This window comes from Ailuropoda melanoleuca, chromosome 2 (genome assembly GCF_002007445.2).
Source record: "Ailuropoda melanoleuca isolate Jingjing chromosome 2, ASM200744v2, whole genome shotgun sequence".
NCBI classification, from domain to species: Eukaryota; Metazoa; Chordata; class Mammalia; order Carnivora; family Ursidae; genus Ailuropoda; species Ailuropoda melanoleuca.
In genome coordinates, this window is record NC_048219.1 from 192,363,667 (window position 1) to 192,377,625 (window position 13,959).

Genomic DNA, 13,959 nt, shown 5'->3' on the forward strand with positions numbered 1-13,959 from the left:
ATGATTTTAATGATGCCATGTTGCCAGTAAAGTCTTTGTTTGTATCGGTTGTGACTTTCTGTTCTGTATCACTCTTGGGGCCTTTTTACCTTTATAGAAGCCCCCTTAACATCTCCTGTAGGGCTGGTTTCGTGGTTACGAAATTGGTTAATGATTGGCGATTCTGAAAGGTTTTTATTTCTCCATCAATTCTGAATGACAGCCTTGCTGGATAAAGGATCCTTAGCTGCATGTTCTTCTCTGAAAGAGCTTTAAAAATGCCCCCCCCCAAACCCTTTCTCTCATTCCAGGTCTGTGTAGACAGGTGTGACGTATTTCTGATACCTTTGCCTTGGTACGTGAGAAATTTCTTTGCCCTGGCTGCTTCNAGAAATTTCTTTGCCCTGGCCGCTTCCAATACTGTATCCTTAGATCTAATATTTGCGAATTGCACTATGACGTGACGTGGCGTAGGTTTGTCGTGGTTGAGCTTGGGAGGGGTCCTCTCTGCCTCTTGGACACGAATGTTTGTTTCCCTTGCTAGATTAGGGACGTTTTCAGCTACAATTTGTTCAAATATCTCTTCTAGACCTCTGTTTTTCTCCGCCCCCTCGGTGATGCCGATGATTCTGACACTGGATCGTTTCATTGAGTCAGTAATCTCCCGTAACCTACATTCGTGGGCGTGGATTTTTTTAAGTCCAGCTTCTATTTTTATTTTTTCTTCTAACCCATCCTCCAATTCGCTAATACGTTCCTCTGCCTCATTTACCCTGGCCGTCAGAGCCTCTAGCTTTGCCTGCATTTGGCTCATAGAATTTTTAATTTCTGCCAGATTCGCTCTCATTTCCGCCCTTAGAGATTCTATATTTTCATTGACATTTTCGTTAATACTTTTTTCAAGTCTACACATCATCTTGACCATTGTTACTCTGAATTCCATTTCTGATAATTTGGTTACATCCATATCCATTATTTCTGTGGCAGAGGCCACAGACTCATTGTCTTTTCGTTGCTGGGGGACTTCTCCTTCTCGTCATTCTGATGAGGAGAGGTTGCAGGGTTGTCCAGAGCCCAAATTATTGACCAGGACCCAGGCCGTGCACCCTTGTTTTATGGGGGTCTTAGGGATGTGGGCTTCTTCTTTAAAGATTTTATTTATTTATGTGTCAGAGAGACAACCAGCGAGAGAGGGAACACAAGCATGGGAGTGGGAGAGGAAGAAGCAGGCTCCCAGCGGAGGAGCCCGATGAGGGACTCCTTTCCGGAACCCCTGGATCACGCCCTGAGCAGAAGACAGGCGCTTAATGACTGCACCACCCAGGCGCCCTGGAATGTGGGCTTCTTGATTTTTCAGCCTGCCTTCTGGGGGAGGGGCCTGCCACGCAGATACTCAGGCAACCCTGTTTGGGTAGAGTCTCCACGTCCCCTGCGAGGGGCGTTGGGGGTGGGCACACTGTGAGCCGGTATTTCCAGGCTTTTGTTCTCTGGCGGCTTTCCCTGGCGGTTTGCTGTGCCTCTTCTGAGAGTCAGAGCAGCAGCGGCCGAATCTCAGCCTCTGTCTCAGAACAGAGGGATCGCGGACCATTTCTCCACTGATGTTCTGGCCACTTTAACTCTGTTTCTGTTGGTGCTGCTCAACCCTGCAGCGTCCCGGGATGTGCGACCCACACCCGGCGTCCTAGCCCTCACTTCCAGGGCTGGCGCGTCTCTGTTCTTTGCCACCGGCCGCCCCCACACCCTCCCAGAGCTCCCGGTCTCAGTCTGGTTCCAGTGAGCACACCGGAGTTCGTGAGAAGTCTGGTGGCGCGTGCTCCCGGCTCACATTCTCAGTTTGCTGTCTCGCGGGTGCCGTCCGTGAGTCGCGGGTGCCGTCCGTGAGTCCGTGAGTCGCGGGTGCCGTCCGTGAGTCCGCCCGCTCCCCCGTGCAGGTGGCCTGCCAGCCGCCCCGCGCGCGCTCCTGGAGCTCCCGGTCTCAGTCTAGATCCAGTGAGCACACCGGAGTTCCGTGAGAAGTCTGGTGGCTCGCGCTCCCCACTCACGGTCCCAGACTGTTTTCTCGCAGGTGCCGGTACGTGAGTCCAGCCGCTCCCCGTACAGGTGGCTACTTCTTCCCGGCGCCCGAACGCGGCGGCTCCTTCCCCCTTCTGTTTATCTTCCGATACCTGTGTGCGGTTTCACGGCTCCCCGCTTCGTACCTCAGTACTCAGCACTGGAGATGTTCATTTGTAGAGATCCAGCTGTATCTTCCTGCGTCTCAGGCTGATTCCATGGATGTTCAGGCTGGTCTAGTACCTATCCAGCTCGACTCGGGACCGGCTGAAAAAGGGGTCCCCTGCTCCTCCGCCATCTTAACTCCCAAACCTCTCCTTTAATTTCTGCCATTTCTTGCTTTATGTATTTGGTACTCTGTTTCATGGCACATACATATTTATAATTGTTTTATCTTCCTGCTGTATTGATTCTTTGTTATACTTAAATGTCTCTCTTTGTCTCTAATAACATTTTTTTTTAAGTAGGCTCCTTTCCCATTGTGAGCCTAACATGGGGCTTGAACTCATGAGAGTTCAGCTACCACTTAACTGACTAAGCCACTCAGGTGCCCCAACATTTTTTTGTTTTAAAGTATATTTTGTCTGATAATGATACAGAAACTCCAGGGGCACCTGGGTGGCACAGCAGTTAAGCATCTGCCTTCGGCTCAGGGCGTGATCCCGGTGTTCCGGGATCGAGCCCCACATCAGGCTTCTCCGCTAGGAGCCTGCTTCTTCCTCTCCCACTCCCCCTGCTTGTGTTCCCTCTCTCGCTGGCTGTCTCTCTCTGTCTAATAAATAAAATAAATAAATCTTTAAAAAAAAGAAAAGAAACTCCAGCTTTCTTGTGCTTGCTGTTTGCCTGATATATCTTTATCCATCCTTTCACTTTCAACCTGTTTATACCTTTGAATGTAAAGTGTCTCTTTAAGACAATATAGTTGCATCTTATTTTTGTATCCAGTCTGATAATCACTGCCTTTTGATTGGATTCTTTAATCCTTTTTCTTTTGTGATATTATTGGTATACTTGGATTTATGTCTGCCATTTTACTTTGTTTTTTATGCCTGTCTTTTTTGTTCCTCTATTCTTTCTTTGCTGCTTTTTTTTACATTAATATTTTCTGTTTTAGCATTTTAATTCTTTAATGATTTAAATCACTATATATTTATTAAATAACCTTATTTATCATCTCTTCTTCATTTGTACCTGTGAATTTATGTTACCATATGATGTCATTTACTTATTAGCCCAGTAAAGAAGCCAGAAAGAAGCTCAGCTTCTTTCCCACTCACCACCTTTGTGCTGTTTTTGACAAACATGTTAGATTTCTGTTACAAACCTGTCTGTCTGTCCTATCTACTTAGACACACAAATTATATATATATCTGTACACACAATATGCTGTACACACAATACACATTTGTTTTTGTGCATTTGTTTTTTTTTTTCATTGGATTCGGATTACTTTCTGGGGTCACTTGCTTTCAGCCTGAAGAACTTCCATTAATATTTCTTGTAAGGCAGGTCTGCTCTTAACAAATTCTCTGAATTTATCTCTGAATGTCTTTATTTCACCTTTATTTTTGAAAGTTTTAGTGGATATAGAATTCCTCGTTGATCATTTTGTTCTGTGAGGACTTCGGATATCTTATCCCACTGCTTTCTGGCTTCCATCGTTTCTGATGAGAAGTCAGCTGTTAATTTTATCCTGATTCCTTTGTAAGTGACTGTTTTTCTTCTTGCTGCTTTCAAGATTTTCTCTTTTGGCTTTCAGCATTTTTATCATGATAATGTCTGTGGATCTCTGTGTTTATCTTGTTATAGTTAAGCTTCCTGGATGTCTAAATTAATGTTTTTAAATAAATTGCAGCCATGGTTTCTTCAGATATTTTTTCTGTTCCTTTCTCCCTTCTCCTTCTGGTCCTTGCATTGTACACATATTGGTGCATTCAGTGGTATTTCACATTCCTCTAAGGCTCTCTTTGTTTCTCTTCATTCTTTCTGTCTGTTTTTTGGACTGTGTAATTGATATGCAAGTTTCACTCATTTCTTTCTTTGGCCAGTTCAGATACATACTTTTAGCTCCTCTAGTGATTTTTCATTTTAGTTATTGGGCTTTTAAACTCCAGGATTTCCTTCTGGTCTAAAAATAATCTCTATCTCTTTACTGATATTCTTTATTTGATGTGACATTGTCATCATGCCTTCCTTTCCTACTTTAATCATGGTTTTATTTAGTTCTATGAACATATTTATAAGACTTGGCTGTTTTTGTTAAAGCTGACATCTGGTCACTCTCATAGGTGGTTGCCAGCTTTTTTCCTGGTATATAGGACAGTTTTTGTTACTTTACTTGTCTCATAATATTTTGTTGGAAACTGGAATTTTTTGATAACACCTGTAGTTACTGGTTGTGCATCCCCCATCATTGTTTGTTTTGTCACTGATTGGATTAAGTTAGTGAGTCCCAGTCTCTCCCTGCCTCCCTAACAGGGTGAGGCTGCTGCTCCTCTGCTGGGTGCATCACTGGGTTTGCCCACAGTCACTCTCGGATCACTGTTTCTGGCAGGACTGTCTTTGATTATCTTTTTTTCTACATGTAACTGTTAACCTCCACTAATTGCTACCTGAATTGCTCTATTCTCAGAAGTGCCCTGGAGCACAGATTGCTTCACAGACTGATCCAGTTAAATTCAGGCTTCTTTGAAGAGATACTTCCTGAGGTCTGTTTTTAAGATTGTTTCTGACCCTAGGAGAACTTCTTCCAGCTCTTTCCTTAGTTCTCTGAGACCAAGTTGGGGCCTGCAGTTTAACCTGTATCTTCAGTGAATCTACCGGTCTCCTAATTGTCTTTCACCCAGCCTCCACTTTCAGAAGTGCCCTTTGGCTTGGAGTCTTCATTCTCCACACACTGTTACAATAAAGTCAGTTTCTTTAGGAGCCATATTCCAATCTGTTTCCCTTACCGCCACCTCAAGGCAAAAATCTGAGTCACAGCTCTGGCACTGGCAATAGTGGTGTGCTTTTCTGAGTGGCACTCCTGCTTAGGAGTTGAGCCCTTGGGGGAGGAGTAGTAGCCTCAGGTTTTTTTCGCCTGCCTTTCCTGGTGGTGTGGTGGCCTTTTGAGCTAGGGCAGTGGCACTCAGGGCCCTAGTAGTCCCAGTAGTACTGTACTCAGGGTAGTTTCCATCCCACAAGTTGAGGGCTAGGCATAAGAAGGGAGCCCTCACCTCTCAGCTGTACTTGCCTGTAACTTAGCCTTTGCAACAGTTAGCTGTAGCCAGGACGGGAAGTGCTGATTTTGTGCTGTTTGCAGGAAGCCAGCCCACTGGCTGGTAGCTGATGGGGAGAGGGGGGCCTCTGTTCTTAGCTACGCTCATCTGGAGTGGAGTTTTGGTCTGGTTGAACTGGGGAGTTGAGAGAGTAGCTCTTGGTGCAAGTACCACAGACTCTCAATTCTTAAGGAGTTTTTGCAGGTTTTCTTGAAGAAATATTTCTGATTTGCTATATTTCCTTATGTTCATTTCCAGAGGCTTTAAATAATTTTTTGAAAAATAATTTTCACCAGTTTTGCTGGGGAGAGGGGTGTACAGAGCACCTTATGCTGTCATACCGGAAGTATAACAGGTGTTTTTCCAAAATAAAAAATAGTGCTGAAAAGTAAGGTAGCAATATGAGGGCAGAAAAAAATGGTAAAATTTCTTAAGTCACTGAAGGGTATTAGGGATTCAGGGGATACAGAATGTGCCAAACTCCCTATTTGTTTCTGATTTGGGAGTGAGTTGTTCTGAAAAGTATGATTGATAAACTGCACTTCTCTGGGCAGTACAGGATGGTTGGTTGAGCTGGAAAATGTCCTGAGGCAGTGTTGACGGAATGATGGGATATTATTTTCTATGTACAAATAAGACTTAAGGAAAATGATAGCTATCTGCAGACATTTGTTTGTCATGTGAGGAAGACAGATTTGTTCTGCATTATTCCAAAGAGCAAACCTGTGAGTCATGAGTGTAGAGTACGGTGAAGTATATTTGGCATAGCAGTGGGAAGGATCTCAGAGGTGCCTGAAAGGGGAAGAGTGCATCTCTTCCTGCTGCTGGCTGAGGTTCTGAAGAGGACTGGGGATTGTTTCCTGAGTAGGCTAGGGTGACACATCTGCTGGGCTTTTGGACAACATTGGGAGCTCCTGGCTAAATGTCTGCTTCAGAATTATAAAATAGACAAATTCTCTGGCCTCACCTTTGGATCTTCAGATTCATTGAGTGTGGGGCCAACACTTCTGCATTTTTACAGGTCCTCCCAGATGAAGCTGCCAGGTTTGAGATATGCTGCCTTATTTGATCTTGATAGTGCCTTCCATGTGTCATTTCCTGTGGATAATATGAGTTCATTTATGCTTGACTTTGCCTACCCTAGTCTTCAGTCTTTCTCTCTTAGCTTCCCTACTCACCTCTCCCCCAGTACAGCAGAAGTGCATTTTGAGAGGAAACATACCTGCTACCTACTGTTTTAGCCCCCAAGATGTTAAGGATCAGTGATGTTCTAGTGCTGAGGGTAGTATCAGTACTCATTTGGTAATATCAGTGACAGTTTAAACACGTTTGTGCCCTTATCTGAACAGTTCTAGGTTTAGAGATTTGTGCTGTAGAGCCGTTCTTCTTTGGGCTTCTTGGGCATTTTGTCCAACCCATGTTCATATATTTTTTTAATTAAATTTCAACTCTTGTTAGATTTGGTTTTTGTTATTTTTGTTTGTTCGTTAAGAGCCACAGAATGTTTCAGAATTAAAGTGTATCTTTTTCTGGCCTGGAAGACCAAGAGATTCCCTCAGAATAATCAGGCATTTGAGAACATTAAAGTACTCAGGACCCAAATATTTATACTCTAGTCAATAATTTTAAAGGATAGGAAAAATAGAATTATTGATTAAAAACAGCTTAGTGCTCATGAGTAGAAGCTACAGCCTGGTTAACAGTGACTCTTTTTCATTAAAGACTGATTAAGAACTATGCCTGGCATCTTCCATTAGCTCCCCACCTCAGCTTTCCCTTCAGAAATCTTGTCCTTCAACCTTTCACTAGAAAGTAAGCGTGTCATGTCCTTTATTGCCTCCTTGGATTAAGAATTTAATGATTCTTTTGTTTACTTCTTTCTCTGTATATCTGTATATTGCTCTATATGTCAGTGCTGGGTGTAACAAATTTGAATCCCAAAATGGTAGATCAAATAAAAGTGTATTGTGTATATTTTAAGTTCTAAAATAATCTTAGGTTTGGGATAGTGACCAAAAAATTATCTGTCTGTCTATTTATTTAAAAAGATTTATTTATTTATTTATTTGAGAGAGAGAGAACACAAGCAGGGGCGGGGGCAGAGGGAGAAGCAGACTCCCTGTTGGGCAGGGAGCCTCTATGCCAGGACCCTGGGATCATGACCTGAGCCGAAGGCAGACACTTAACTGATTGAGCCTCCTAGGTGCCATAAAAATTTTTATTTTTTAAGATTTTATTTATTTGAGGAGAGAGAGAACACGAGTGGTTGGGAAGAGCAGAGGGAGAGGGAGAAGCAGGCTTCCTGCTGAGCAGGGAGCCCAACATGGGGCTCAGTCCCAGGACCCTGGAATCATGAACTGAGCCAAAGGCAGATGCTTAACTAACTGAGCCACCCAGGTGCCTCTAGTGACAAAAAAATTTTAAAAAGCGAACTGGGAGAATTCTAAAATGCAATAGGATTGCAGGAGGAAATTTGAATTGAAAGTCGTAAAAGGAGTTGAAGGAAACATGAATGTTCTGCCTGTACATGAATATGCAATATTGCCTCTGTTTCTTGAGCACATTTCCTCACAAACTCTTCTGCCTTCCTTTTTTATTAGCTTCCCTCTTCTTCCACGTGGGGCCAGCAATCCAATACAACAGCGTGTCAGTCCCAGGCAACACTGTCATTGGCTGAAATCCAAAAACTAGAAGAGGAACGAGAACGGCAGCTTCGAGAAGAGGTAAATTTTAAAAGTGGTCTCGTCAGACAGTGTTAGAAAATAGTTGGTGTGCATTATGGGTGAGTGGTTAATAAAGATGATTACTGTCGGAATTGCTGTGTGTCTGAATTAGATGTTCATTATTAAACTCTTAGCCTGTGATAGGAATAACATTAAGATTAGGTAACATGAATGTTCGTTTACCTTAAACATTTTGTTGTAGCTCTTGAGGAAGTAGCTAGCTCATAAATAAAAGTACATGGGTTTTTCAGAATTATGGTTTTTATACAGATATCCTTCTTGTAAATTTGATTTTTAGAATGCGGAATACATTTTTTTCCTTCTAAAGATGTTGGGTTTTCTGACTAGCTAGACAAACTTAAATATGACAGAAATAAAGTCTCTCTGCTTGTCATTCTGTATCCTGTAGCTTATCATTAGGATAAGAAGGATATAAAAGAGTGAAATAAAGGGGGAAAAAGGAAGAATACAGTTCTTGACAGAAAAGAAAATGAATAAGTAAAATGGTTTGGTTTAGCATGCCACTAGGTACCATATTAATTCATCTGTCCATCTGTCCATACTTGCTGACACTCAGTTATAGTTAGGGGATATGGCTGAGTCTAAGACAGACAAAATTCTCTGCTTTTGTAAAGCTTGCCCTTGGGTTGACGGGAGATGGATAAAAATTGGTGGTCGTGATTGATTGTCTAATTTTAGGTAGTGTGATCTGGGAACGTCCTTGAAAAGTGGCATGAGGTAGCAGAGTCTTGCAGAAAGTGTGTTATGTGGCTATGGCTTGAGGCAGAGCAGTTTGTTAGAGAATGCAAGTTGTCATTTTTGGATCTGGGTGGTGTGGTTCAGTGAAGACCACAGCTACACAAAGAGAAGGGGGAGTTGTCTATCCATATTCTCCATGTAGTATGCTTGATCTTACCAATGGGTGATACTGTTGCTTCACCTTAATTACCTTATTTCCACCCTCTAAAAAAAGAGACTTTCTCTGAAATCATTTCTTTTCTAAAAGGTTATCAACAAGTAGGTGCAGAGCAGGGTCTGTCTGCTCCCTTCAAGACCTAGAAATTGTTCCCGATATTTCTGGTCTCCGCTGAATGAAAAAATACTAGTGGTCATCAGACTTGGAATCCAGGATCTTGTCTTGTTCATCTTTGTCAGAAGTGAATGATCACTTCAGGACACCTGGGTGGCTCAGTTGGTTAAGTTTGTGCCTTCGGCTCAGGTCATGATCCCAGGGTCCTGGGTTAGAGTCCTCTCTGGGCTCCCTGCTCAGTGGGGAGTCTGCTTCTCGTTCTTCCTCTGCCTGCTGCTCACCCTGCTTTGTGCCCACTCTCTCTCTTTCTGTCTTGAATGAATAAATAAAATCATAAAAAAATTAAAAGAGAAGTGAATATCACCTCATTTGTATTTTCATTTGATTAATTCTCTTTGAACTATTAAATTTTTCCTACACTCTTCAAAAGTTAGAAAATGCTACTCAGTAGATATTTCTCATGTAGGGAAACCTAAGATAATTGTATTTCATTCTTTTCCTGGAGGTATCCTTTGCATGACCCCCTAACCTGTTCAAGTCTGAATGGTCTTAGTTTGCTGCATAGCTGTTCTGTTTTCTCAGATTCGTGCTATATGCATGTTGCCCTCCTGGACTGATTTTTATTTTTTCATATTTTCTCTCCTGTTTTTAATCTCTGTCTTTTTACCTTTTTTGATGGGAGCATTTCCTCAGGCTTATGTTTTAATTCTTCTATTGAACTGTAATGTATGTGATCTTACTTGGAATTTCTCTAAGTCTTTAGTTCTCTTAGTGTTTCTTTTTATAGCCTCTTATTCGTTCATTGAATTTACATCTTACCTCTAAAATTACTAATATATTTTTTTAAAAGCTAGTCCCCATTTTCCCTCCCTTCTCTTGTTTCTTTTTCCATTGAATTTCATTTTATTTATTTGGTCTTTGGCTTTCATCTTAGAAGTTCAGATCAAACATTTGTTGATCCTGGGCTGTTTGTTCATATATAGAATTAGAGGTTCTGTGTATACAACACCTTGATGGGCTTCACTGTAATAGTCTCTGGCAGGGCTGTTCTGTAGGGGGAGTCCTCCCATCTGTTCATATTTGTAGGTGTATTCTTTGTGCTGGGTCAGATTCCCCACAGAATAATCACTGATCTAGCTCAGTCTCTCTAAAGAGGAATGTTGCAGTTTTCTGCTAGGGAGAGGAATAGATAGCTGCCCAACTGCATTGGGTTGCAGAGGGGTCATCCTACTACTTTTTTACAGACTTTCAGGCGGTTTTTCCTCTGTTGCCAACACACTTCTAATTACTGAGTTTTCTGGATGAATTAGCCTGTTTCTGAGTTTCCTTACGTTTCAACTTACTGGGTCTATTCCATTGGGTATCATTATTTGTCTGCTTTTCAGCTTTTAGGATCTATTCTGTTCTTTTTGCCCTTAGGGGTTTATACTTTTTAAAAGTATATATATATATATTTTTTTTTTCCTGTCATTTTGGTAGGGCTTTAGGAAGTTCATTTGTATTTCATTTCTATGCCTAACCAAAAATCCTACTTAATTTTTAAGAAGTAATTCTGCATTTGATCTCTTTATTCTCCTCTTAGTGCCTCTAGCAGTTTACATCTTTATTTGCAGCAAAGTAGCTAACCCTGTCGAGTGTTTAACTTTGTATAGCTATTACGTATTTGCCTTCCATTTACCATACTGGACAGTAGTAACCAATATTTTTGAAAACCAGAATCTCAAGCTAGCTCCTATTGTTGTGCAACAGCAAAGGCGCCAGCAGAGGGAACTGATGAAAGCTCTCCAGCAGCAGCAGCAGCAGCAGCAGCAGAAGCTCTCTGGCTGGGGGAATGTCAGCAAGCCCGCAGGCACTGCGAAGTCTCTCCTGGAGATACAGCAGGAAGAAGCCAGGCAGATGCAGAAGCAGCAGCAGCAGCAGCACCAGCAACCAAACAGAGCCCGGAATAATACGGTGGGTTCATCCTCCTAAGCACTCATTGTGTGGATCGGTGTTAGAAGCTCTCTTTTCTGTCTTTGGCAGACTCTCTTTTTCTCTTTTTAGTATTGTTAACCATATCATTTGTCTCTTCTTCTTTAACAGCATTCCAACCTGCACACCAGCATTGGGAATTCTGTTTGGGGCTCTATAAATACTGGTCCCCCTAACCAGTGGGCATCTGACCTAGTCAGTAGTATCTGGAGTAATGCTGACACTAAAAACTCCAACATGGGATTCTGGGATGATGCAGTGAAGGAGGTGGGACCTAGGAATTCCACAAATAAAAATAAAAACAGCGCCAGTCTCAGGTAGGGCTCAAAATGATCAAACCTATGCTCCTTGGAGGGTTGGGGGATGGGGCGTGTGGGGAGTGGGATATTGGGTGGGCAGGGAAAGATGGTTACTTAGTTTTTGCTTATTTTCATCTGTGTCCAAGCATGGGATGTTGTAGTTTGGTGATTGCTTTCTTCCCCACGGAAACACATCTGTATTATTACTAGGGGCTCTTTGTACTGCTGGGCACTTAGTCCATTGCCTGTCATGTGGTAACCACTTAATAAATATTGGGAGTAGTATATTTTTATTGCTGTTGAACATTTCTCCAAGATACTCACTAGATCTTAGCATTTTTCTCAAATTTATATTTTTAAGTTAGCTAGACTATAAAGAGTATTACGAACACCTCTCTAATGACCTTACACCTGTTTATTTTTATGATAAATTAGTTACACTTCACCTTCGTCTTTCTTTCCTCAGTATGCAGTGTTAATGAATGAGCATGGGTTTTAATGATAAATATGTGAACTCAGTTCCCAGCACTGCCACTTATTAGCTGTGTGACCTGTGTGACCTTGGGCAAGAGGGAACCTCTTTGAGCCTCAGTTCCCTCATCTGTAAAATGAAGATAATAATGATGACTTCATGGGTGTAGTTGTACAGATTAAATGAATGCACACGGAGTAGTTAGTGAAGTGCCTGGCACATAGTGACTACTTAATAAATGGTAGTGTTGTCAGATTGTTTCTTCTTGTTTGAGGGTCTAAAGTATTAAGAATAGGACTCTAAACAGCTTATTGAGCATCTTTGCCAGGCACTGTGCTTTAGGCTTTTGCATACAGTATCTTTATTCCTTATGATAACCCAAAGAAGTATTAGTACCATTTTACAGATGAGTAAACTGAGGCTTAGAAAAATTTAAAACTCACCAAAGGGCACATAGGAAGAATTTAATCATTTCTCTGGCAAGATGCCCTGTCTTCACAAATGAGACTGTATTAGCTCAGGCTAGATTGTAAGAAGGTATTGAGTTCTCTGTCCCCAATCCAAATATTTGAAGGTTTTTTTTTTTTTTTAATTCATTTTTGGAGCCAAGCATTGGATTACTGGACAGCCATCCAGTGTTGCCGAGACGTTTTCTGTTTATGGTGTTGTAGTATAATCATATAGTAACAGTTTCTGGGAATATAATATCGCCCTATTGTTTTGCTTTAGTAAATCTGTAGGTGTGTCTAACCGGCAGAATAAGAAAGTAGAAGAAGAAGAAAAGTTGCTGAAGCTCTTTCAGGGAGTAAATAAAGCCCAAGATGGATTTACCCAGTGGTGTGAACAGATGCTTCATGCCCTTAATACGGCAAATAACTTGGATGGTAAGAATTGGGGAGGGAAACCCAGCATGTGGAGTGGCAGAGCAGGACCCACAAAGAGGTTGACAAATTGGAATGATGGGCCAAAACTCAGGAGGTCAAATCCTGTGTCTACCATAAGAACTTGACTCTTTAATAGTATAATAAGTACTACTTGTGAGAAAAGTCCTGTAATATTGTGCTCAAATAGGTTCTCAGTGTTTGTCAAAAAGTAAGTGGTACCTCAGGCTGTCTTAATAATGTGCAGGACAGAGGAGGTCATGTTTCCATAGAGGTCATTTTATGGGGGACATCGCCAGCCAGGCCAACTCCAAAGAAAGGGAACTCATGGTGGAGGCAAAGGTCATCCTGGGCAAGAGAAGGCTGAGGTGATGTGAGATCTTTCCCTTCCTGCCTTTGGGGGCGGGGGTGGGAATCCTTTGCCAGAGCAAGTAGACTTAGCTTGTGCACAATGAAATTAGGACCAGCGAGTGGAAATGAAAAGGTTTCAGCGCAATTTGAAGAAAAACTTGCTAATTGTTACTTGATCACAAAGAGAATTCTCTGCCTTAGATGGAAGTGAGTCCCTGTCCTGCCCCCAAATGTTTGAACCAGAGACCAGTCAGCGTGGTGTGGAAGATCTGGATTCCTGTAACTAATAGGCTAATTTGAACTCATCCACCTCCAGTGTCTTAATTAAAACCAAGGATCTTTTAAAAACAGAGTAGTAAGGGAATGGAAGAGTTCCTTTGCTGTATTGTAACAATATCTTATGGTTTGAAAGAGCCAGGGGAAAAATAATAAGTAATAATAAATAATGGCCAGCTACCATTCATTAAGCACCTATCATGTGCTAGGCACTTTCTAGCAGTTAGCATATGTTATTCCAGTTATTTAATTTTTCCAGTAATTTCATAAGATACTTTACAGTGTAGGTGATATTATCCCCATTTTATAAATTAGGAAACAGAGGCTCAGAATGGTTAAATAACTCATCAAGGTCACACAGCGAGCAAATTTCAGAGTCAGGATTTTAACCCATGTCTGTCTAACTGTGATACTTATGCTTTTTCTCCTGCACCACACCGCTTGCCTGTTCCATTTGATTCCTCTCTAAACATTTGATAACTTAGTGAAGTAAAAGTTCCTGGAGGGTATGACTGTATTTTTAAAGCTTTATTTTTTTTTAAAGATTTTATTTATTTATTTGACAGAGATAGAGACAGCCAGCAAGAGAGGGAACACAAGCAGGGGGAGTGGGAGAGGAAGAAGCAGGCTCATAGCAGAAGAGCCTGATGTGGGGCTCGATCCCATAA

General features: G+C 41.8%; 1 protein-coding gene across 6 annotated transcripts in view; it reads left to right on the forward strand.

Moving 5' to 3' along the window:
• GIGYF2 (GRB10 interacting GYF protein 2) overlaps positions 1 to 13,959 on the forward strand; it is a 141,116-nt gene that overhangs the window by 117,678 nt on the left and 9,479 nt on the right. For 5 of the 6 annotated variants that reach the window (XM_002917967.4, XM_011223348.3, XM_019798294.2 and 2 more), the window contains 4 exons: positions 7,889 to 8,011; positions 10,791 to 10,994; positions 11,124 to 11,329; positions 12,513 to 12,667. In XM_002917967.4, the coding sequence (XP_002918013.2) occupies positions 7,889 to 8,011; positions 10,791 to 10,994; positions 11,124 to 11,329; positions 12,513 to 12,667 (688 nt within the window). The remainder of the gene's footprint in view (positions 1 to 7,888; positions 8,012 to 10,790; positions 10,995 to 11,123; positions 11,330 to 12,512; positions 12,668 to 13,959) is intronic. The other variant, XM_011223350.3, reaches the window with a different exon arrangement.